The following is a 25,158-nucleotide window of genomic DNA, read 5'->3' on the forward strand; positions in this document are numbered from 1 at the left end:
AGATAGATAGATAGATAGATAGATAGATAGATAATAGATAGATAGATAGATAGATAGATAGATAGATAGATAGATAGATAATGTTTAGAATACCCTTCAATATATTCAAATAACACCTTCAGTGTAATGTTAAAAAGACCAAGATGACAGAACAATTAATTTATATAGCTGGCACATTAGCTGTGAAATAAATATACTTTTCCTATTAAGTTACATTGCTTCTTTCAAAATTGATAGATAAATCTGAATAATGGAAACCATGACTCTAATAATGTCTGTTCACAATCTAATCTTAATATTTTTTAACATTTTTAAAATTATATTTTTAATTCTTTTTTAAATTACAAATAATTTGCTGTACAACTCTACTTGTTCATCTATAATTGTTAGGATTTCTAAAGCTACATGAAACCAGTGTCATAAAAGTTAAGTTTGCCAAAAACTACAGAGAAACCATGCCTCGAAAATCAAAAAAAAAAAAAGTTAAGTCTGCATTATGACGTAATAAGCACAAAATTTAAAAATTCAAATGGTTTTTAGTAATTATCTAGGACTCTTTTCCAGTTTATGAGATTAACACTTGCTTAATAATGTTAATATATTTCAAAAAATCAGCATGAGAATAAAGTTCTAATATATCACTAATACTTGAAGAGAGAGTAATCTTAATTTGATTATTGAGCAGTATAAGCATGGATCATAATGTACTACTTACAAAGTGCGAAATTATCGTCTGCACAAAATATAGACAAAATTAAATGAAACTGTAAGGGCAGAAGCAAATAAAACTACATACATAAAATAGTAAATATTGATTACATGTGAAAATTTTAATATTTATATTTTACTTTAAAAGAATAGGGGAACGTTAGCTCCCAGTTGCTCAAGGAAACTTAAGTACTCCAGAGATAGTCTTAATTATAATTTGCACAAAGGGGAGTGCTGAAAGACAGAGGGAAAAAGTAGAGGAACAAAAATTACACTAAATTTCATTTTCTTAACTAGACAAATGTCAGCAGTTGAGTATATGTAAGCTGAAAACTACTTTCCACATCCATGATCTCAAAAGGTCAAAATCCAAATTGTATTTGTATTTAATGAATTTTAAAAGAAATTTAAATCAAATTATTTGCAAGTTGTTGAACAGTGAAGTGCCGTTTCATGTTTATGGAGTTGAGAAAGTGTGAACACATATGAAAAAGATTTCGATCCTCCTCAGTAAATAGATTGTGGGACAAAAGAGAAGTAAAGTAGAAATCAGACAAGACCCCGTAGTCAAAGGAGTTTATATGTTAAAGAAACGGTATGTAGAAAATCTTTGATGAGCATATCAATGCTTTGATAAAGCATCGAAACATAATAGAAAAACAGAAATTATGTCTTTTCAGGAGAGAAATACAGCCTCTTAAAACTATATACAAATTTTTAATCTTGTATTTAAACAGACCTTTCAAATGATATTCACATTTTAGAATGCTCTGAATATGATAAATAATCATGATAAATAATCATGATAAATTATCATTTTCCAATGCTAATTTGAGCTATGATATGAATAAGTAAGAAGCAGCACTTTTATTATGAAACTGAGTAACTTTGAGAAGTTAAGAATGTACATTTAAAATTCCCTGCAAATATTTTCACTCTCTTCATCCAGTGTCTTAGGAAGTAGCAACTCCGTAGGAAGAAATTTTCTCCAAAATTGTAATATATAATGAGTGTTTAATGAGAATTCTACATAAATAGCAGTAAGTTTCTTTTAAGATGCAAATAATATAATTAAAACCAATTTTAAATATTAAACAAATGCAATTGGCCTCAACATACATATGTAGACTGTTCCTTTCTGAGTTTAGCTTTTGAAGTTTATTCAATACGTTCACGTCTTTAAAAAATAAGATGTATGTTCCTAATGCATTTCACAGAATGAAATCTATCTGTGTGTGTGTATAATATATGTCAGTGTGCAGAATTTGTTTAAGTGTCTTATTTTGCCTTTCTTTTACATTATAGTTTATATAGTACTTATGTACCAGAACATTTTGTATTAGATAAATAAAAAGGTATCTCTGACCTGGAGTGAGGGGGGAGGAACTTGGACTTCCCACAGGGCAGGAGACCCTGACTTCCCTAGGGGACAAAGAGGGAGGAGGAGAGGGAGGGGGGGGAGTGGGAGGGCGTTGGGAGGAGGGGCGTAAATGGAAACTTTTTATAATTTAATAAAATTACAAAAAAAAAAATTCAACTACAAAAAATAAAAATCAGGAGAGATCAATTACAAAATATTAAATTTTCTGGGAGATAAAAAAAAGGTATCTCTGAATTTATGATTTGAATAATCTTGCCACAATTTACAAGGCAAACCAAAATATGCAGTTCTTTTAATGGTGGAAACAAATAAACAAACCAAAAACTCTACTGAGTGTCTTCCCTTTTCTGTTAGCTCCTTGGAGATTTATTCTGTGAAAGAACAGAATGTTGCTGCATAGATGTCATAGTCTCACAGCTGTTTTCATTTTCTTGCCAATAGCACTGAAACGTAGCAGCGGTTTTCACTAGGCAGACTGATACAATCTACTAAATTTTTAAAAGTGGAGTATCTGGCATTGGAAATTATTGCATCTCTTAAACAAAACGTCACATTCATTCATGCTGTGGAAAACTATCATCATTCCAGTTCTATAAGCTGTGTCGGCCTTGCAAATAACCACTCACCTGTTACATCTCCCAAGTGCTGCAGAAAGGATTTAGCATCTTAACATTCGCTGCACTCCTACAAAAGAGGAATGCCGTGCACCTGCTGATATGTGCCGCTTCTATAGCGTCAGCGTCCTTCCCATGTATCAAGAAACATAGAAGGTGAAGTAAGTTGAATTCTTAAAACCTAAACATTTTCACCTAAACCTTGGCCCCTTTAAGACGATCACCCAGGGTGAGGGTTATTACTTTTCTGGAGATGTTTATAGTAATATGAGTTAAGTAAAGATATACACTATTAATTCAAGATAAGAAGTAGGGAAAGCCAGAAATACTAATCTGACACAAAATATCAGATAATCAAACTTGACACTTGCTATTTATTTTAACTTATCAACATAAAAAAATATGGGATTATATTACAAATATCTTTGGTAGTTAATATACATCATTGGAAATTCAGAGACAAAATGACAAAAAAAAGTCAATGAATCATCTTCAGTAAAAAAATTAGAAGTCACAGACCATGATACTGCCTAAAATAGAATAGGTCATGACACAACCAGTTCCTCAACGAATGCACTCATGGCCATGAAAGGGAAGAATCTAATGAAAAATGATGTGGGATTCCCCTCTGTATGCTGTGAATATGTTTTTTTTAAAAAATATTGGTTAATAAAGAAGCTTCTTTGATCTATGGCAAAGCAGAATATAGGTGGGCAAGAAAACTAAACTGAATGCAGTGAGCAAGAAGGTGAAGTAAGGCAGGTGCCATGTAGCTACCGAAGATAGTTGTCAAAACCTTGCCAGTAAGCCAGACTTCATGGCAATACACAAGTTAATAGAAATGTGTTAATTTAAGATGCAAGGGCTAGCTAGAAATTGGCCAAACAGAGTGGTATTTACTATAGTTTCTTTGTGATTATTTGGGTCTGCATGGCTGGGAACAAAGGCACAGTCTCTGGTTACACAAAAACGTGATTAGGACCTTAACTTTATGAGGACAATTCCTGGAGTAAAACTCCCAACAACAAAGTAAAAAGTTTCAACAAGTATACAACAATGTAGAGACACATATTTTCAAAAAAGATAGATATTAATTGCATTCTAATAATTTATTTGTTTTGGCTTTTTTCTTTTTAGTTGTTTGTTTCTTTGTTTCAAGACAGGGTTTCTCTTCATAGTCCTTGCTGTCCTGGAACTCACTCTGTAGACCAGGCTGGTCTTCAGTTCAGAGAACTGACTGCCTTTGCCTCCTGCATGCTAGGATTAATGGTGTGTGCCACCACTTCATGGATAACAATACATTTGTAATAAATTAAAGGCACAAGATAAAGTAAAAAGAGTGAAACTATGGATGTGAATGAGGGAATGTTAATTTCTGAGCTGAAGGTAATTTTAACAGTGTAGGAAACTGGTGTGGGAGAATTGTCTGTATTCTGTCAATCATATTTTAATAAAACGCTGATTGGCCAGGCAGGCAGTATAGGCAGGAAAGCCAGACAGGAAGTAGGGGTGGAGCAAAGAGACTGTGAGTATTCTGGGAAGCAGGAAGCTTCCAGTTCTGCCCAGACCACCAGGGAGGAAAGATGTAAGCTGCCCCGTTGGAAAAGGTACTGAGCCATGTGCTAATGTAGATAAGGATAATGGGGTAACATAAGTTATAAGAGCTAATAAGTAGCCTGACCTAATGGACCAATCAGCTTTATAACTTATAGAGTTCTCTGTGTGGTTGATTTTCTTTGTGACTTGTCGGTTGTGGGGTACCGGGTGGGAACAGATACCCCAACAAGCCGACCCTCATGTTACAGGAAACCACAGAGAATAGTTAGGAAACAAAGCTAAAATATATCTCAACAGTGGACAATTTTTTAACTACAAGGCAACATGCCAGTCCTTGAAACAGTTATTACAAAAGAATTTCAGTGATACCTAGACCAAAAGGAAATACCCTATGACAGTGGATTTACGGGCAACAGTAAATAAATAAAAACCATCTTGGGTAGTACAGAAGACGAGGGTCCTGGGAAAAGCTGAAGGGGCACATGAGATGTGGAAAAATCACAATGCATTGCACATGCACACATGAACATTTTAAAGGATAAATTTTAAAAGTTTTACAGAAAAGGTAGAACTGACAAAGAAAAATTAGAAAGAAAAAAAAAACAATGGCAAGGCATCTGGTTGTTCTCAGAAACGATCTGAGACTTGGGAGACATTACAAACTCTCAGACAAATGATTCGCCAGGAGTGTGCCAGAAATGTCGCTCAAAACAAAACAAACTCCACGATGAAATTTTTAGTTTGTTTGCTTATTTTGTTTTCTGGGTCAGTGTGTTTGGTTTTGTTTAAACATCTTTTGTCTTGCTGGTTTGTGGTTTGTTATTTTTATGTTCCTGTGACTGAGAGAAACGGGGAGGGGAAGGAAGAGAAGGGGATAAAAACCAGGAAATTGGGTAGATAAGAAAGTGGAGAGGATCTCAGGAACAGTTGGGGAATTGAGGAAATTTATTAACAATATATACTATATGGAAAATATTTTAAAAGTTTAAAGGTGAGCAGAAAGGATTCAGAATATTAACACAGCTTAGAGCCAATGGGAGAAAGTTCAACTGAACAGTAAACTGGAACTTGTTAGGAATAACAGAGCTCAGCACATTATCTGAAATCAGTTAGAAGATTGGATAAAGAATGAGCCTTCATCTGGCGATGGATGGAGATAGAGACAGAGACTCACATTGGAACACTGGACTGAGCTCCCAAGGTCCAAATGAAGAGCAGAAGTGGGGAGAAGATGAGCAAGAAAGTCATGGTCGCGAGGGTTTCGTCCACTCACTGAGACGGTGTGACTGATCTAATGGGAGCTCACCAAGACCAGCTGGACTAGGTCTGAATGAGCAAGTGATCAAACCAGACTCTCTGAATGTGGCTGATAATGAGGGCTGACTGAGAAGCCAATGATAATGGCACTGAGTTTTGATTATACTGCATGTACTTTCTTCTTGGTATCCTAGTCTGTATGGATGCACAGCTTCCTAGGCCTGGATGGAAGGGAGGGGGCTTGGACTTCCCACAGGGCAGGGTACCCTGCCTTCTCTTAGGACTGGAGGGGGAGTGGAGGGAGTGGGAGGGAAATGGGAGGAGGGGAGGAGGTAGAAATTTTGAATGATATTATTTATAAAGCAATTTTTAAAAAAGTTAAAAAAAAAAAAAGAATGACAAACATCCACCAATGTGGCTCAGGGGCTAAGGCACTGGTCAAGCCTGAAGACCTAAGTTTGATACCCAAAAACCTCGTGGCAGAAAGAGACAGCTCACTTTCAAAGTTGTACTATCCCCTCCACAAGTGTGCCCTGAAACATGCACACCCACTCAACCCCCAGAGAAATGAAAAATGTAGTTTTCCTTAATTCCAGAAAAAAAGACAAACTTTAAGCCATTAAATTTTAACCAATAAAAGTACAATGATATGAATAAATGATGTTCTAGATGTCATAAAATAGGTCTGCTAATATTCTGTGGAGCTTCAGTTTTAAGATGCACTATGCAAAACTCTATGAAGACCACAACTGTTGAGAACACGGATCCTGAGCTGCGCTACATGAAGAAGCTAGAATATGTACAATCTATTTAAATATGGTCAGATTATGGTAAAAACTATAACTCAGTTATAAATACTTTTTAGGCAGATGTGAGGAAATGAAGTCTAATTTGAACTATTGAGTTTGTGGAGAGCAAGGACACAAGGGTGGGATTTCCTGGAAATATATCTACAGATGTATTTTAAACAAGATGCAGTTCATCAAGACTGGGGAAATTTAAAAAGCACGAAGTCTTTCACACTGGGTCATCTCAACTTTTAAGATGCAGTGTTTTAGGCATGGTCTATATGGAATGTCAGAAGGACATTTCACAGAGTTAATTATTTTTAAAAACTCTTCTAAAATAAAATTAGTAAAACAAAAATCAAATTAAACATGTATACTATTGAACAAAAATGATAAAAAGTATTGAAGGAAAGCTCAATATTAGTAAGTGAAAATTGATTGAACTCTGTCATATTCAGAGGTCATAGTTCCTCCAAGTTCCACCACACTGCTGAGAACTAAGAGTTCTAAATACAAGGATCAATCTCTGGAGAACAATGTTCGGTCTCAAAAAGTTATTATATCAGGAACAGAGTCGGGAAACAAAATAAAGATCATAGAAAAATGATGTTATTTCTATTATCATTTCCAGTAATGTATTAGGTACTTTCTTGCTTACTAAGAGATATTTGGCCAAGAAAAACCAATTCCAGAATTAAGCAGAAGTAGAGAACCAAAACAGTCAAGTAGCTTCCACATCTCCCAGAGGAATGGGCCAACTGGGATAATATTGAGTTGTTTGGGAATAAAGTAGAAGTTTTTTATTTTTTAATCTTAAGAAGGCGAGCTATATAATAGCTCTGTTAAAAATGTAAAATCTACCTCTGTATAATCATGTACACACACACACACACACACACACAAGCATTCTGCTCCCTTTCACGATGGCTATTTATCTTTCTGGAATCATATGAGCAAATAAACTGTTCCTTCTATAAAATACCTTGTTCGTGGTGTTTCATCACCACATCATTAAAGTAATGAAGATCAAATTTCAGTAAAATCAATTGAGTTGCATGTTCAAAAGTTAAGGTGTCAAAACCAACTGAAGCACTTTCACACTAAATAGATGTGCAACTTTCTTAAACATTTTCTTGTTCAGGAAGCATTGGATATGCAAATATATACCAGCATCCACCAGTAATGGCATTAGAAAGATTTGAAGTGCATAGAAATTCAAAATTTGTATAATATAAACTGGTTTTTGTAAAGGTATGACCTAAACTAAATTGATAAATTCAATTTAGTCAAATCTAATTCAGTACCATGGAATTTATAGAACATCTTCTGGTTTATTTATTTAATTTTTAGGTTACTTTGTGAGAGCTGGAAGATGCGTGCTGTTGACCCAGATTTTTGAGACACTAATTTTTGTCAGTGAAAGTCCTCACCTATACAACAATGTTTGCTTCTTTTAGATTTCTGAATAAATGAACCCAGAGATTGACGAGATGGTTGGGGTTTAAGAGAACTCTTTGCTCTTCCAGAGGACCAGAGTTTGATGGTCAATACCCATGACAGAGCACAACAGCCGGAAACTCCAGTTCCCAGTAATCTAATGCCCTCTCTGGTGTCTGTAGGCTTTGTACTTAAGTGCCTATACCAACACAGACACACACAAATTATAAATAACAAGGAAAGTAAATTTTAATAAAGAAGTAACTTTGACAAAATTTCCAATATAGGTTGGATAGGATCCAAAATTTAGAAAAATATTTATCTTTGTTGTATGAGGTCTTTATTAAGTTTATTGGTGTGGCTACCCTTTAACCTTTATTACATTTTAAAGTAGAAAAATATACAATGAAAAATGCTGGTAAGCACAACGCTAAACTATGGCATCAGGACACCTAACTATTTACCACATGCGAATTTTTGTTTTTATGTGAGCAGCAAACTGTGCCCTAATAAAGCATCCTTTGACACATGTCTAAACACTAATGTGAAACCTGCCTCTCTGACAAAGTAATAGGTCTGACCTTTCCGAAATGTCAGTCTGATTTCTCCTGTTTCTATTGCCTTCACTTCTTCTCACAGCATGTAAAATAAATAATGGTAAGTTCGGAATGGATCATGTCAGAAGCATGACTCTTTTACACGTGGAAGGGATTACTTCAATGTATGCAATTATAGTTTTCTCTCCAAATCCTTGACACTGTGTGATGAAACATTATGACTGTTGTGGTAAAAGATGCAACTGTTTTCTTCTTTGTTATGTTACCAGAAAGAATGAGTGACTGCTGAGGAGATAACATAAACTGTAAACCTCTCGCTTTGCAAGAAAATATCAATTCTATCCCCAGCAGAGAAAAGAGTAAACAGTCACCAGAGTAGCAGAAGTTTAGGACCCCAGCATCTGGAAGGTGGAGGCAGAAGGATGCTGATGCTTGCTGGAAAGTCTGCTTAGCCGGCTTTGCTAGTTTCATACCAGTGGAAAGCAATGTTTCCAAAAGACAGTGGGATGAAATATGATGAAGTCAACTTGAGGTGGTCCTCTGATCGCCACGCATAAATGCACATGATAACATACATAATCATACACACACGTACAAAAAAATGAGAGGGAGGAAGGAAGAGAGGCACAGAGACAAAGACAGGGAGGAGGAGACAGAGAGACAAAGAATTCTTTTCAAGCACTGACTTGGGATGCCTTGTGCATCAAATAGCCATGCCTTGTTAATTGCCGCAAGTGTTATTATAGGATGGAGATAATGAGTCAATGCTACATTGTGGAGAGCACTGGGAAGTAATCATGGAGCATACAGTGATTCATTTTCTTTGATTTACACCAGTGAGAGTGAAGCCATGCAGCCGACGAAAAGCCATTTTATCTCAAGCTTTTAACCTGATGTATGAAAGTGTGAAGCAAGATTATTGACATAAGAGGGACACACATGGTTTTGCTCTTACATAAATAGCCAATATTTTGACTCAGAGTAGAGGAAACACTACTATTCATATATGGTACCTTGGTAAACATTAAACCTACCTGCTTATATATTAAATTACTGCTGGGTCAACAGTACATGAACTTAACTGAACATGAATAAATGTTGGAAGACATTTCATAATAGTATAAATCAACAAAACAATACACATGAAGGAATAGGAAAAGGTAATGCACAAAATGAAATTTTATTATCCTACTCTTCTGGAGATAGATAACTTATTCCCCTAAACTTTTGTAGTAAAATTAGCATTGATGCAATGTTATTATTTTCCTCATTTACTTCTGTACTTCTTTCTGTTAATTTTAAAGTTACAAATTGAAACATATTATAATATAATATAATATATTTATTAAAAACCTGTGCCTCATGGACAGGTTTCTCCAGATAAATACAATAATAAGAAATACAAAACTGTCACATTCTGCTATTCACATTTTATTATGATATTGTTCTTTGCTTGTTCACCTTGATAATGAACTTAACCTTATTTTATGTGCATCCAAAAATGAATGGGTAAAGATTACAATTTAAATTGAGAGCATTATGAAGACAGACGTACTTTGATGTAGGATCTAAGTAAGAAGTAATAAGATTAAAAATTTGATTATCATAAATAATTAAACAATTATACTTACACTGTGACAGAACTGCAAGTGGGATCTTCATTATACTGTGAAGTCTAGTTAGCATCAGCTAGGTGAACAGATGAGAGCTAACTAACAATATAACAGAAAATTAGATTCCCCCAAATAATGTCATATGATGGACAGTTCCAAATGATCTTAATGGGAGGTTGTATTTAACTGTTAACACTAAATTTTTACTCTACATTATTAAATTGTAAATGTATATTATTAATACGCACATATATGTGTACATTACAGAAACAGTACTGGTATCATCTATATGATGCTACCATAAGAATGTGGTGTCACCAAATGAATAGATGGTGTTATAGTAATAAGAGTTTTTTGGTATTGTATTTACATAAAGCTTGTCTTCTTTGAGAGTTGGGACTAGAACATTATACATTCAGGCTAAATAGGGACCTAAAATATCCAGTGTAGATCTTAATTTATCACTGAGTTGAAAGTTTGTCTCCATTAGATAGTAACCAAAAAATAAGCCACTTGTGGATTTTATGGAAATAAAATCAATTGCAGCTGTCAACCCCTAAACTATGTTTATTGAATAAAGATAATTTTATTATAATAAAAATATGATGAAATAAGCAATTTTTTCCAAATATTAGAAGTAGCTATATTTAGTATTTACATGATCAACAAGCTAATGTGTGTAGTATCATTGACTTTCTATCAGTTCATTGGGAATGTTGTTTTAGCACTAAAAACATAAATATAATGTAAACTGCTTCTATAATATGGACTTTCAATATTCTTTGTAAACATAGCTACAAGTGAGCATTGCTGTAAAAAGATTTCAAAGGGCTCACACATAAGTAATGGGTTAAAATAGAGTTTATTTATGATAATAGTCTATCACACATTAGTTCTAAAGCTGTGGCTTGCAATATCTTTGGGGTTACATATCAGTTATCCCACCTAACATATATTTACATTACAATTCATAACAGTAGCAAAGTTTTAGTTATGAAGTGGCAGTAAAATAATGTTATGGTTGGGGTCACCACAACATGAATAACTGTTTTAAAGGGTCACACCTTTAGGAAAGTTGAGGACCACTGCTCTATCAATACACAAAGAAACAGTGCTAAGCAAGGACGGATATTGAATATTTTCTAGAAGTTTGCAATATAATCAACTTTAAGGCTGCTGTTTGATCTCATTTAAAGATCACAAAAAAAAGAGCTCAAAAACACTGCCCAGATGTTAAAACGTACTTTCTGTATTACTACAGGGCCCTTGACTTGGTTTCCAACATCCATCCATGTTGGACAACTCACAAATAGCTGGTAACTTTAGCTCCAGGCTCTCTGATCTATTCTTCCCTCTACAAACACCCACATGTGTTAGTTAGACAGACAGACAGACAGACAGACAGACAGACACACACACACACACACACACACACACACAGTATTTTCTTAACTGATTTAACAGAAAAAAAAAGAATATTTGTATATTACCAGGTTTTATGGACAAAAGTTTTTCCTAAAGTAATTGCAAACGGCTGGGGATCTGAATGCTCAGTTAGAATTGTTTGTTGCTCTTGCAGAGGACCAAGTTTGGTTCCCAGCATTCAAATGGCCCCTCCCAACCATATATAATTCCAGTTCCAGGAGATCTGTTGCCCTCTTCTGGCCTCCTTTAGCATTGTATGCATGTGGGGCAAAAAATAAATTCATGCAGGTGAAGCATTCATACGCATAAAAGAACAATAAAGATACGACCAAGAATTAAACAGAAATTTAACCTTGGTTAGCATGGGCCCCTGAGCATTTCTCTGATAAATTTCATTCCAGAGAGTTCGCCTTCTCATCATCCCAGGACACAAAGCGGGAGGTTCGCACACACATTAGCAGATTGGATGCAAATTTGTTTACACAAAACATTGAAATTAGTCCAGCTGTTTTACTTTAAGCAGCAGCCAAAAGGATAAAAGAGAAGAAGAAAAGACACCCGAGCTCTCAGAGTCTCCATTTATGTGAAAACCCAGAGCGTCTTCAGGGCTACATAGGTCAGCCACTCCTAACGTGCTGCCAATGGAAGAGGGAGCTGTTGCCTTGAACTCCAGGAGATGAGCGTGCCTCCCTTTTCCCAGGTGTCCTCTCTCTGATCCCTTATCTTGCAGGTGCAGCCCCTTGCTGCATAAAGCTCCAAACAAAAGTGCAGGCAGCACCGTTTAACGTGGTTACCGATATCTCGAAACCAATAAGATTCCAATTCTAAAGGAACCGCAAAATTTACTACTGTTTGTGAAACTGTTGATTCCAAACTGATAGCAAATTTAATATCTAAAAATTTCAGATGAGCTAAACATCTAATTATATTTTAAGTGACTAATAAGAAATGAGCTTGTCTTCATTTGTCTCTAACAGAAATCTCATAGCATGACAATGCATTGTAAAATCATACTTTTTGAATTATTTTCTCAGTTGACAGACATAATCATGAAAGTATGACTTTCATGAGACAATGATATTATGAACATTATGGTTCTCAAATTTCTTTAAAAATGGACAACCTCCGTAGTGTAAACAAGCAAAACAGTTAGATCAGATATTCCTGTTTTTTTTTTATTTTATTTTAATTGTTTGAAAAACTAAACCAAAATAAAACAAGAAAGCACAGCTGATGGTCTGGCTTTACAACACGAATGAGAAAATTTGGGGATGATAAGAACAAGAGAAAAAAAAATGGTGACAAATCTGCTTGCCCTACATCCACACCAAGTTTGTGGAAGTGAAATCACAAACTAGCATGTATTTGAAAAATCCGGGAAATCAGTGAAATTATAATATCATCAATCTTTCACCGGAGAACTTGGTTGATGACAGTGCACTTGCAACATCAAATGGAGCACTGCAATGCACACTTGCAGGAAACAAAGCTATAGCTGTATCTTCAATACATCGAACAAATTCTGGGAGGCCTTTTTTTTTTTTTCAAAAAAAGTTGCTTGAAGTTAATGTGTCCCCATGAAGAGCCTAAAATTCAGTAAGTATAGTTAAGTATACTGTTCTCTGAATTGTTCACGCAAGAGCATTAGTGTCTTTTCTGAGTCTTTGAAATTATTCATTTATCTGATTATTTATTTTGCTTTGCCTTTTGAAACAAAGTTTTTACTTATCTCTGGCTCTGCTGGAACTGACTACATAGGCCAGGCTGACCTTGAACTAACAGAGATCTACCTCGTCTCTGTTTTCCCAGTGCTGGGAATAACATTTTATGCTACTATGCCTGGATTGAGCCTTAAATTTGAGAAATGAGGGTTGAACAGGAGGGAAGAGGCAGGGAGGGGAGCAGAGAAAAATTTAGAGCTCAATAAAAAAAATTTAAAAAAAAGGAAAAAAAATTTACAATGAAGTTAAGATGACATTTCTGGATAGGTGTCCACACAAAAGAGAGTTTTCAATTATAGAGTTCAGGAAGGGCAATCTTACTAAATAACTATATCTGAAAACGCGGTTTATTCCCTTCATAACAAAACAACTATTTTGAATAGTTGTGTTAAATTGGATCATGTGTTTTTACGATGACCACGATGTATAAGTGTGCCATTTACTTCCTAAGTTAATCTTTTTGCCTGATGCAATTCCTGCATTCATGCAACTCCATACATAGCCTTGCTCTCTGACATTATTCCCGTCACAAGCTTTTGCTTCACAACCTCTCAGGATTTCGGAATAAGCATGGAAGCCTCCTCTCCAGTAAGTTGGTTGCTCTTTCCCAAACCAGTTAACTCTAAAGAGACATTCAGGCAAACCCTCCAATAGAAAGAAAGTGAAGAAAAGGAACTAAGAACTCGCTTGGCAAGTCATTTATTCTGTAGGTTGTTTCCTCTTTGTGTGTGTGGAGAAAAAGCTGTGCTGCACATATTTTAAGCAGGAAGCCCTAGAATGAAGAAAATTTGTGGACTTGTTTATTAATAATTTTAAAGTTCTTTAAAAAAACATTAACCCTTGCAAATAAATGTTAGGCAACAAACTGTCTAGAATTTAGGAATATTCTCATTCTCAAAACTCTATTGAACTTGGTAGGAGTATACTTTAAAAAAAAATCTCATGATAAAATTAGTTAATATTATATCCTAGTGAATTTATGTATATGTAAGCTTCATAATTCATTCATCCTATCCCATATTCTAAATTTTACTCAAAATTGCTGTGCTAGAGTCTTAGAGTTACTAATTTTAGTTCCATTTTTCTTTTGGTCTTTTTGCTAGATTTTTTTATTTGATACAATCATAGATAGGACATCTCATATACTGTATTGGAAATTCTTCCCTAAGTATTGTCTATAAAATTGCAAAACATCTTCTGTTTCTATTGTACTGAAATTGAGGTATCCAACTTTGTCAATTATGTCCAAGGAGTGGCTAACAACTGCAGTTTCCTGTTAATGTAACTGCACAGTGGCTTTATATGTAACATTATTGTGATCCTAACCTTTCTTATAAAGTAATTTCCCTAAGCTCAAGTTTTGTACTTAAAACTGAAGAGATTCCTATAAGCATTTAACCACATACATGTTTTAAATTTAAAACTGCTGTGAAAAATTGGGTTCTGTTTCTGTTTTTATTAACCACGAGCCAAAAACATCCAGCCCAGGCTTCTCTTGTGCATGCAACAGGGAAAGTATAGCTTGTAAATTAAGATGATAATTTGGACACATGAGATACGAGCTATTTCTCAGCTGCTTGTTTGAGTTTAGGAGTGAAATGACGTGGGAGGGGGAGAACTTGTTTGAAATGAAATCATCGCAAGAAGAGCATCACACATACAAAATACGAAAAAATGCTGATTTTAAAAACATCTCCCTAAACACGACAATGCCATGGTCTCTATAAACCAGGTGCCTCTGAGCTTCTTGGAACTAATCATACAGTCTATTTTTTGAAGTGGTGTCTGGCTATATTTGTGATTCAATGTTTAAAAAATGTGTTCTATTACTTTAAAACCCCCATCATAGGCTAGAATAGGACAGAGGAAGAACTTTGGCTTTCCTGAAAATTAATGTTATTTTATTTATTTCACTCACTTTCCGTACTTTTCAAGTTCTACAGTTATCAAAAGTCTTTATCTTCCAGAATTTTATTCCAACCTGGAGTAATTAAAAATGTTTCATATGTTACACTTAAGAGATTAACCACCTAACAACATTGGGTTTTTCATGAAATTTCAATACCTGTAAAATTTCTTGTTATTTCTAAGGTGGAGTCTTGGAGGATATTTTTTGTATAAATAAGATAAAAGAAACTGTTCCTATGAAAGTGAACACTTGAAAGTATTTCTAGTTCTCAAGTAATCTCACTTAACCTTAAAAAAAAAGGAGGGAAATTAAGGATTGGTTGTGTATATTTACATTTCATAAAAGAAATTGTTTCCAATTTACAAAGAAAAAAATTAAAATTTAAGAATACATGAATATTATCCTGTAAACTGATTTTACTTATGGATCTATAACCAATAATGATTAAAGCATTCAGAAAATAGGATTATTTGATTAGTACATACTCTTATTTATGTATTTCTTGTGCATGCCTTTGCACATGCCCCCCACACACACAGCCACAGCTCATCAGTGCCGGAGTGAAGGCCCAAGGATGAATTTTAGTTGTTGCTTCTCTTCTTGTAGCCAGTAGGTCCCAGGATTTGAACTCAGGCTGTCCCTTAGCATCAAGTGTCATCATTCTCTGAGCTATATGAATGTTTTTTTTATCAGTATTAAGAACATCTTCTTCTACCATAGAGTATCCCTCTTTGTCCCCATCTAAGCAAGCAGTCACGACTTCTTGTATTTTTTCCACAAATAAGTAATAATCAATAGTTTTATGTGCTTCTACTTGATATATGGTACTTAAATGTGAACGTTTATGATTCATTATCTTCATTGGTACTACCTAAACTAACTCTGAAACAAATTGAAAAGCTATAAAATATAGAGCATTAAACCTGGTCTCTAATGCCCAATAAAGCACCCTCACGTCAGGAGCTAATGCCCATGGTAACCTCGGCAAATTCACTGGTACTTTCTGTAGACATGTACTTATTTATAATATATGAGCAATGGCACTCCTGATATTTAAGAGTCTTTTGAGTCCTCTGACTGTTATCATTTGTGACACAATGAATAGACAAATCTATACAAGTACATCCGTCAATTGGCATTCAAATTAATCCACAGCAAAATGCATGAATGAAATTGGTCGAGAAATCTGGCTAACGTATTTTTTTTTCAGATTTGTGTCCCTTCTTGACACATAGACACAGGGAGAGAATCAAATTATAATATAGGATCAACAGGAATAGTAGAGTATTGCATGGGTGGGGAATTGTCTGGCATCTTATACCCTACTTGAAGTAAGAGCTAGTGAGAAGAGACGATACTTTGTATTTGGTGTTAGAGGAAAATTAAGGACTGGTGTTACCCATGAAGAATGCTCATTTTGCACACGTAAGTTCATTAAACGATAATTCTGTCAGGCCCTTGGTTGCATGCTTGATTCACATAAATCACCTACCTTAACAAACCTACTGAAAATACAGTATTTTATAGACGCATATGAACAGTGCAGTTAAGGCTCAGAAAATTTTGAATTCTTTATCTAAAGATGCTACCTGGCATTATCATAATCTGACTTTCAAATGTGTGTGTGTGTGTGTGTATGTGTGTATGTGTGTGTGTATGTGTGTGTGTGCATGTGTGTGTGTGTGTGCATGTGTGTGTATGTGTGTGTGTGTGTGTCTCCAGACCTCCTGTTTTATTGTTGCTGCTGCTGATGGGTCTTTTTGTTTTTTGGGGGGGTGTTGTTTTTCCACTATATTGGAGTGGTTTTTAAATTTCAGAAAGCACTAAAATGAACTACTTGGCTTGTTAGAAACCTAATCTCTGTGTCTAACTCCCAGATCACCTGACTCCATAGACGTCTGGTTGGCAGGGAAGTTTCTAGAAGACGCCTGCATTCCTTCTTAGAGATACCTTGAAAAGCCTGGTAGTAAACGTGCTCATGGAGCAGAGCGGGCTGTTGTGACAGCGAATGCCTCCAGAATCCCTCTGACATTTTCCATCTGTAAGAGTCGCATGCTGAAGTTATAAGGTTAGACATTTTAGGAGGGATTTTGGATACAGTTGTGGGACGCAGCAACCTTCCATAGAAAATATTAACCCCGAGAAATCCTTAGCACAAAACAACAGCCTGACAATGGGAAATGGATTTGATGCCTGGAAGGGCAGCGTCCCATGAAGGCAAGCTGATCAAAAACACAAGATGGTGAGGTCTGAGATAATTTTAAGTAGTTGGTTTTTGTCAGTGACATTCTGTAACCTGTTATTCGAGACAAAAGCAAAACCCTGATAGTAAAACTAATACCGACATAATTCTGCGGGCTTGGTAGTAGATGGGCCTGGAAAACACCATGAATCACCTACGCTGGCTCAGGCTCACGGTAGAGAGGTGAAGTTTATTGCCACAGTTTCTGTTTTATCACCCCACACACAACTCATGCAAAATTAAAATGGTAATTCTCATTATATCCCTGAACTGTACTGTGTGTAAAAAGAGAAAGAGGGCAGTAGAACGGAGCCTAATGATAAGTCCATTATATCTGCAGACAGCATTGAAGAATAGCATGCTCTGCGTCCCACCCATCGTTTCCCGTACTCTCCTCTGCAACGAGTGCTTCTAACCCCAGAACTCTGGAAATTCAAAGGAAAGATGGCATGGTTTCTTGAATAGTTATCTTGCTAAGGCGTCAAGGGTCTCAGGGAGAATACTGCTTGGTGCTGTCGGTCAGCAACTGGGCATGGCAGTACATGTCTGCAGTTCCAGCACTTGACAGATCCAGACAACCATATGAGAAATTAAAGAAAAGCCTCTGTGACACAGAGGGTTTGAGCCCAGTTTGGGTTACATGAGACATTGTGTCCCCTGCAGAAAACAATAGTTAGGGCTGGAGAGATGGCTCAGTGGTTAAGAGCACTAGCACTGGCTGCTCTTCCAGAGGTCCTGAGTTCAAATCCCAGCAACCACATGGTGACTCACAACCATCTGTAATGAGATCTAGTGCCCTCCTCTGGCGTGTGGGCATATATGGAGGCAGAATGCTGTATACATAATAAATAAATAAATATTTTTTAAAAAACAATAGTTAACCACAAATGGATAAAATATTGAATTGTTTGACATTTGGCAGATTTTCTGGAAACTCTGAAGGGTAAGTACAAAAACTTGTATCTTGGGACACTAGAACTATATCTGCTAACATGGAAGGGAAGTTCATCGTAGAGCCAGTCCCGGTCCCCAGGCATCCCCACACACATTTGTTTGCCTCTGAAATCTTAGCAAACATCTTATATCAGAGCCTTTGTTTCCTCAGAACACAAAGACATTGTTCCTGCCTCACCTGCCCTTTGTTTTGTCAATCACAGAATAGTTCTTCTGTATGTAGAATCATAAGTATGCCTTTTCTGCCAGAGTGTTTTCTGCCTATACCAGATAAGTCTCCTTCAATCTTCTGCCACTACACTCGACAGACAGAAAAGCTAGTTGCTCAGCACAGGCAACAACCGCAACTAAGTCAGAGATTGTAGGAAGACTTAATTTATCCACTGATTCTGCCTGTTTCTCCTTGAGAGACCTCAAGGGAGCTTTTCAAGAATCCCAATACTGTTCTTTTACTATGTCTCCTCACACACTCTTGCTACTAGAGCTTGCAAGGCTACAGCCTTCTGACTCTACCCACACAGAACATTCCAGAAAGTGAAGCACCTCGAATGGGTTTTTTTGAATGCTTTCAAGGAGATCACTATCTAGGAACTTTCAGTTCCGAATTGCAGGAACCATTCAAACTCTCCCAGGGCATACTATTAGACTGGCTTTAGGAAGGCTTTGGGACCAAGCCTGCAGCAAAGAGTGATCTTCTGGGGAAAGGGAATCATCCTCCTGCCTCAGTGGTCTGTCTATACAGGTTCTCCACTATATTTTCATTATACAGTGCCCAGCAGACTTCAGAGACCTCTTTCAGAAGTCACCTGGCCATAGGAAAAGAGCAGAGAGAAGTCCTGGGGCTTTGAGATTACCCATGCTGCTTTATTTCCGTTAGCCTGTTGTCCCTGCACTCATCCTGACAGGGCCACTTGCTTGGAATCTTTGCTGTGCTTTAAACATGAAATGAACTCTCCTGGCAATCTTTGCCTCCAAAACATCAAGGTAGGAAAGAGGATGTCATAGAAGTTCACTGAGGGAAGACTCCATTCTTTGTCTTCCCCCGAAGACCTTTGGCATCTACCGGAGAAAGTGTATCTTACAGAAGTTGTTTCCGTGAGGACAACAGCTGCAGTCACTTAGGAAAAATGCAGCTTTTTCTCCTCGCCTCTGTCCTGCCTCTAGACAACTGTGGTGGCAAAGCCAGAGACAATCTGGAGCACAGGGAAAATGAATGTGAGGAAAACCCACAAAACTACACAGCTTTAGTTAGTAGACACTGACTCCTACTCTCAGGGCCCCTGGTAGCTCTTAGATAAAATTCAATATCCTCCCTCCTCCTAACAACAGACACCACACACACACACACACACACACACACACACACACATTCTCAACCTGATTGAGTCAAGGGACATTTCTATTTCAAAAGTTTTGATTTTAAGCAAAAGCAATAAATATTCACAAAGGAAACGGAAAGGAGATACAACTATCCAAATCATATCAGAAACATACCTCAGTCTCTTAAACATGAGGATTATTACCTTCAACTCCTGTCTGGATGGTGCTAACATGGGGAGGGCTGAGACTTGGGTAAATTCTGTTTACTGTTTTTACTGTTATGTGCAGATAATGGATTCCTTCCAAGCTCTTTGACAAACTCTCTCAAGATACTATGCTTCCATTTCTTTTCCTTTCTTTTCTTTTCTTTTCTTTTCTTTCTTTTATTTTACCTCCCTCCCTCTTCAACTTCTTCCATCCCCCTTCCTCCTCCTCCTCCTCCTCCTTCTTCCTCTCTCTCTCTCTCTCTCTCTCCTCTATTTTTCTCCCTCCCCCTCCTCCTCTTCTCTCAGGTGTGTCAGATGAAAGCCTTGCAATTGGAAGGTGAGCCTATCAGTCCCTATGCACAGGGAATTTCAGGAAAAGCCCACCCTGGCATGAACGACTGAGACAAAAATCCCAGCTCAAGCTTCTTCTCTGCTGCTTTGACACTAGCTTTCAGCCAGCAAGAATGACCTGGGGAGACTGGTATGTGGTCCTCTCTCCTGCAGAGTTCTATGCCCCATGGCCTAGTCATTGTGTACTGGAAGTCCCAGAGCCAGCAGGAAAGTACACCCTTCCTGACTTCCAAAGTCCAGCAGAAATCCCAGAGCATGTAACTGGAGAGAGAGTGAGGGACACAGTACCCAACCTTCCACCTGCTGCAGGCTGAAGTGTGCTGCGTGCACCACAGGGCCTTCCTGCGCCATAATTGTGCTCCCCTCCCCCATGCTTTGAAAGGGAGAGTGAGAACGCACCCAGGGGTCCTCTTTCACGTTGGCGGGACCCTTAACCAGGACTTAAGATTCACAATATCTTTTTTGGTGAAACCTAAACAGAACACTATTCAGTTAGAAGATGTATTTCAACCCTCCTTCCCTCTCACCCTCCTTCCCTCGCTCCCCCTCTCTCTTGTATTTCTGACCCCCCCCCCACACACACACATCTCTCTCCTTCCCTACCTCCCCTTGCTTCAGCTAGAATTAGACACAGGCAAGAAAGAAACCCAAGCTGCAACTCCACCGCCCTCCAGTTTGGTGTCAGGCAGAAGGATTTCCGTTCAGGTAATTCTGGTGGCAAAAAAAAAAAAAAAAAAAACAAAAAAAACAAAAAAACAAAAAAAACAAAACGCTCCCAGGAGCTTAGCTACCTTTTGAGCCCCGCCCAAGAGGCTTAGGCCTACGAACACCACTTTATCTCCACCATGAGGCGTTTCCTCACCCTGAACCTCTTTGTCATTGCTCTTGCAGTCAGAAGTGAAGGATGAAGGATAGAAACTAAAGACAGATGGTAGAATTGTGGCACATGAAGGCGTTCAGACAACACCGTGCACCGTGGATTGCCTGACCTCTCACATTAGCCTGTGTTAGACACGCTAAGCTTTTCTGTGGACCTGAGTTACCCGGAAAAAAAAAAAAAAAAGAAAGGAAAGAAAAGAAAAAAGAAAAAGAAAACAACGTGGGACACAAAAAAAGGATTAGACACTAGAACACACAATGTATTAGAGTATGCAGCAATCTCGGCCTTCAGAAACCTTGAGATGGAAGTAAAATTAAATTTTAAACAGGAGAAGAAATAAGCCTCTGTCAAAATGGGCACCCCCAACCCCGGGTGTTGGAGTGTTTAAAATACATAACGCTTGCAAGTTTTTTCTGAATTTGAGGAAAGTCTTTGGAGAAAAAAAGTGTCAGACTTATCTACCAAGTACCAGAGGTATGGCAATTAAGAACTTTATTACTATTTTAATAAAAGGTTTTAATGACCTGTGCAGCATAGATTTTGGACAAGACCAAAGCTGACTATGACGTGTAACATCTTCACAAAGTCCCTAAAGCTAGGAGAGACTCCAAGGAGACCAAAGATCTTGGTCCAAAGTGTAGAAGATATGGATGGGGGGTCTCCCCTACTGCCATTGCCATTCAAAGCAAATTAACATTTGTTTCTTTTTCTGTGGCGCGTTTTCTTCGTAATCTACGGTAGGTGCTGGCAGCTTGAGCTGAAATAGCAGGCGGCCCAGCTCTGCATTTCTCTGGCTGACGTGCTCCGCCGGCTTTGGCAACTCACTCCTTCTAATGTGCCCCCGAAACGCTTTGGCTCAACAGGTACCTCATGAAAATTCGCACTTAACCCTCGGTCATCTTCTTGAAGGAGACGCTTTCACGTTTCTTGCCCCTGCCCTGACTGCTGCTGGCTGCCGGCGACTCCGCCACGAGGAGCCCTGAGCGTGTCTAGCAGGCAGCCCGAGGGCCATCCATTAACCACCCACTCCGAGTGGCAGGAAAACTAAGCCCAGACGTGCCTCTCGTCGCACACCCGGCTGGCGACGACAACCCCTTGTAAGCAACCTGAGACGGGTTTTGTGCAATAGATCGACTAGTTACATCGCGTCGAACATGCGTTTTTATCGCCAGGAAACACACACACACACACACACACACACACACACACACAGCTCTAAATAGAGGGTTGGGGTTACAAAGCAGTAGCTGTCACAGAAAGCAGGGGCGACTTCTTGCCATTTAGGGATGTCAATTAAAATTCGGAACTGACCACCCATCCTTGGTCATCGCTGAGGAAGAGGTAAACCTCTCCACTTCCCCCTCCCCAAACATGAATTATCATATCCACTGAATGCAAATGTGCTGCCTTCTGCGAGGGGACAGCCAGCTGCAAGCTGGACAATAAAGTGTTTCATAGAGACGCGGCCCGATTGCGGTTCAGGGAGGCACTCCTGTACAAAGGAAGAAGCGCCCAGTTTGTGCTGATAGCCTTGGCGCGCCTGGGCCAAAAACTGCCCCTCCATCCCCCAAGGCACAAGCACCCAGGATTAGAAACTAGCTCCGCTACAAGCTGCATCCCCCTGTGTCTGCTGGAGCTGCTGCGAGGACGGAGAAGTGCTTGTTCAGAAATGATGGCTTGAGTCATAGACACCTCTCGAGTATTCTTTGCAGCAATTAATGGGCAGTGGGCGCCGAAGTTATGGAATAGCTGTGAGTCTGTCTTGTTCCCCGGACAGCTCTTTCTCCAGCGATCCAACTGCCCCTTGCCTTCCTGCTTAGGAATAAATTTTCCATCCCACCCGCCCCCACTCCCTGTCTGTGCATGTGACACTCATTGTACCTGTCTGAACGCAGAGACTTGCCGGGGATTTTCTTTTTGGTCAGCTGCTAATGACTTTCCTCCTACCTTCATTCATCCTCAAAGGTGGATCTTTACACTTTGTGACATTTTAGCCTCATTTAAAAATTTTTAAACCAAGCATTTAACAGAGCACCTAAGGAAGCTCCCCTACATTTACCCTTGCATAGGAAGCCACGTAGAAATAATTCAAATTTGTATGCAGAGATTCATGTTGATGTGAGCAAGCTCAGGAAGGTTCTATCTCCTAATGCATTTAAAAACCAATGCATTCCTTGCATGTTGGCAACTTTGTTGTCCGAAATGGTTAAAAAGCACTCACGCCAGTGTCTTCAATAAAAAAATTCTGTGCAAGGAATCAAACCCCACGGATTCCATAAGAAATCAAGCTAATCCTACCCACTTAAAAAAAAAAAAAGTCTTGCAGAGGAATTCTGCGTGGATACCCACTAGTTAGAGGCTATAGGAATCAACTCACGTATTCTGTTTGAGCATACTGCAAGAATATTTAGTGAGCACAAGCTCAATCACCGCATTGAACGCCAAATCTGGCAAGCAAAATGCATTTCCTATCTGAGGGAAGGAAAAAGAGCTGTGAATCAACTCGTTCATCAGTATTATCCCGATTATTTTATCCGTGCAAATTGCAAACTAAGCTTGTTGGCCTCTCTCAGGCGACAAGTCACCCCATCTCCAGCCACAGCAGAGGGTACCCGCGAAAACAGACCTACCTTTTACACAAGACAGCGTCAATAAAAAGACGAGGTTCCAAAACGTAAATCCACTTTTAATCCCCATTTTCTTCCTCAGGATGAAGTCTAGGCGGCCACATTTAGCGCATCTTCGCGTGCCAGGCTCCCGGGGTTTGGATTCCTTTGCTCTGCTTTCCCCTTTGCGGCTCCCTTTCATATTATTCGCGAGCTCTGGATTCTGGCTCCTCAGCCCAGCGCAGTGGAGTTGTTGCTGTTGTTGGTGCGCGGTCACAGCTCGGAGTGAATGGTGTTTCTGGGATACCACAGCAACCTTGACGAGGACTCAACCATCTCTCCAACGGGGGCACAGAGTCTCCGCTACTCTGGATTCTGTCTTTTCTTTGGCGTTTTTTCCCCTCCACCAGAATTAACCTTAAATCTTGCTCCTTACAACCTACACCAGAAAGCACTAGTGAGCCTCGGAAAGCCCCGCTCTGCTCTCTGATAAACTCCCCACGATATTTGCAGTCTCGGGGCTTGGATTATTTTTCCCCCCGAATAGATCAATTCTGCCAGCAAAAGCAGTTCAAGAAATATTATGTTAGTGAGCTCTCCGTTGCAGCCTGCGAATACAGAAGCATGCTAGAAGGAGTATTTTCAAGTGAAGAGCTGCGTCGCTTTTAGGAGAAACTGTGAGGGAAATGAATTGGGTTCCATCGATGCCCACGTCGTTAGAATGGGACATGTGTTACTACTGTAGTTGCATATATCCCGGGCAGCCCTCAGACATCTATTACACTTTGATTTAATTGAGAAGGGAAATCACAGATAATTTAATTGCACGTAAAAAATTTACATATTCGAATAACCTACGTGTAAAAGCCATGACAAGGATTTTATCATTTGTTAAACATATATCACCCGTGGCTGGGGCAGGGTTAGGGTTGGGAGGGAAGTCAGAATATTTCCCTAAATAGTTCATCTTTCATCTTTCCCCCATCTCCGAGGAGCCGGTGTGCAACAGCATTGAAGCCAGTTGTGTTTGTCGCTATCATCCAGAGAAAACTCATTTTCCTTAATTCTGAATTGACCCCAAATATGTAAATGGAAGGTTTCTTTCAAACGGCAAAATGTATATGTCTATACATTTTAGACTTGGCAGTCCCATAAAGCAGGCAAGGGTTAAGACTATGCAATGAAAGAGTTCTTGCGCCATCTTCTGGCCGTCTACATGCCTCCAGCTTCTCCTTCACGTCTAAAGGGACCCTGTTTTATCTCCTATTGTAGAGATGTGTCCCTGAGACTAGAATGATTTTCTTACACACACTAATTTTTGGATCTGTTTTTTTTTTTTTCCTGCCAGATCCTGGCCCAAATATTTTGATGATAAAGTTTCGTAGACCAGAGGCCGGATTGACGATATTACCCTTTTGGTAACTTGGTCCTGTCTCAAGAGTTTGGAAAGGCTGCAGTGCAGACTCTGGAATAGGTAATTACCAGTGCCTGTTGGTTGGCCCTATTTGCATGCCTGGAGGAGTGGTGGGGAGCATCTTTGTACATTATTCAATCGAAAGGACTTCCCGCCTTGAGTTTTTGCAGCTCCCTACCCTGCTCACAAATGATGAACCCTGTCCCGTTCAGCTTGCA

The 25,158-nt window shown here is 38.4% G+C and overlaps 1 protein-coding gene across 1 annotated transcript in view; it reads right to left on the reverse strand.

Annotated features, from left to right (window-relative positions):
• Csmd3 (CUB and Sushi multiple domains 3) overlaps positions 1–24,015 on the reverse strand; it is a 1,053,984-nt gene extending 1,029,969 nt beyond the window's left edge. Inside the window, exon 1 of the mRNA XM_087898772.1 lies at positions 23,551–24,015. Coding sequence (XP_087754898.1) covers positions 23,551–23,728 — 178 coding nt within the window. The 5' untranslated portion in view covers positions 23,729–24,015. The remainder of the gene's footprint in view (positions 1–23,550) is intronic.
• Positions 24,016–25,158: the final 1,143 nt, after the last annotated feature.

This window comes from Myodes glareolus, chromosome 19 (genome assembly GCF_982192425.1).
Source record: "Myodes glareolus chromosome 19, mMyoGla1.1, whole genome shotgun sequence".
NCBI lineage: Eukaryota > Metazoa > Chordata > Mammalia > Rodentia > Cricetidae > Myodes > Myodes glareolus.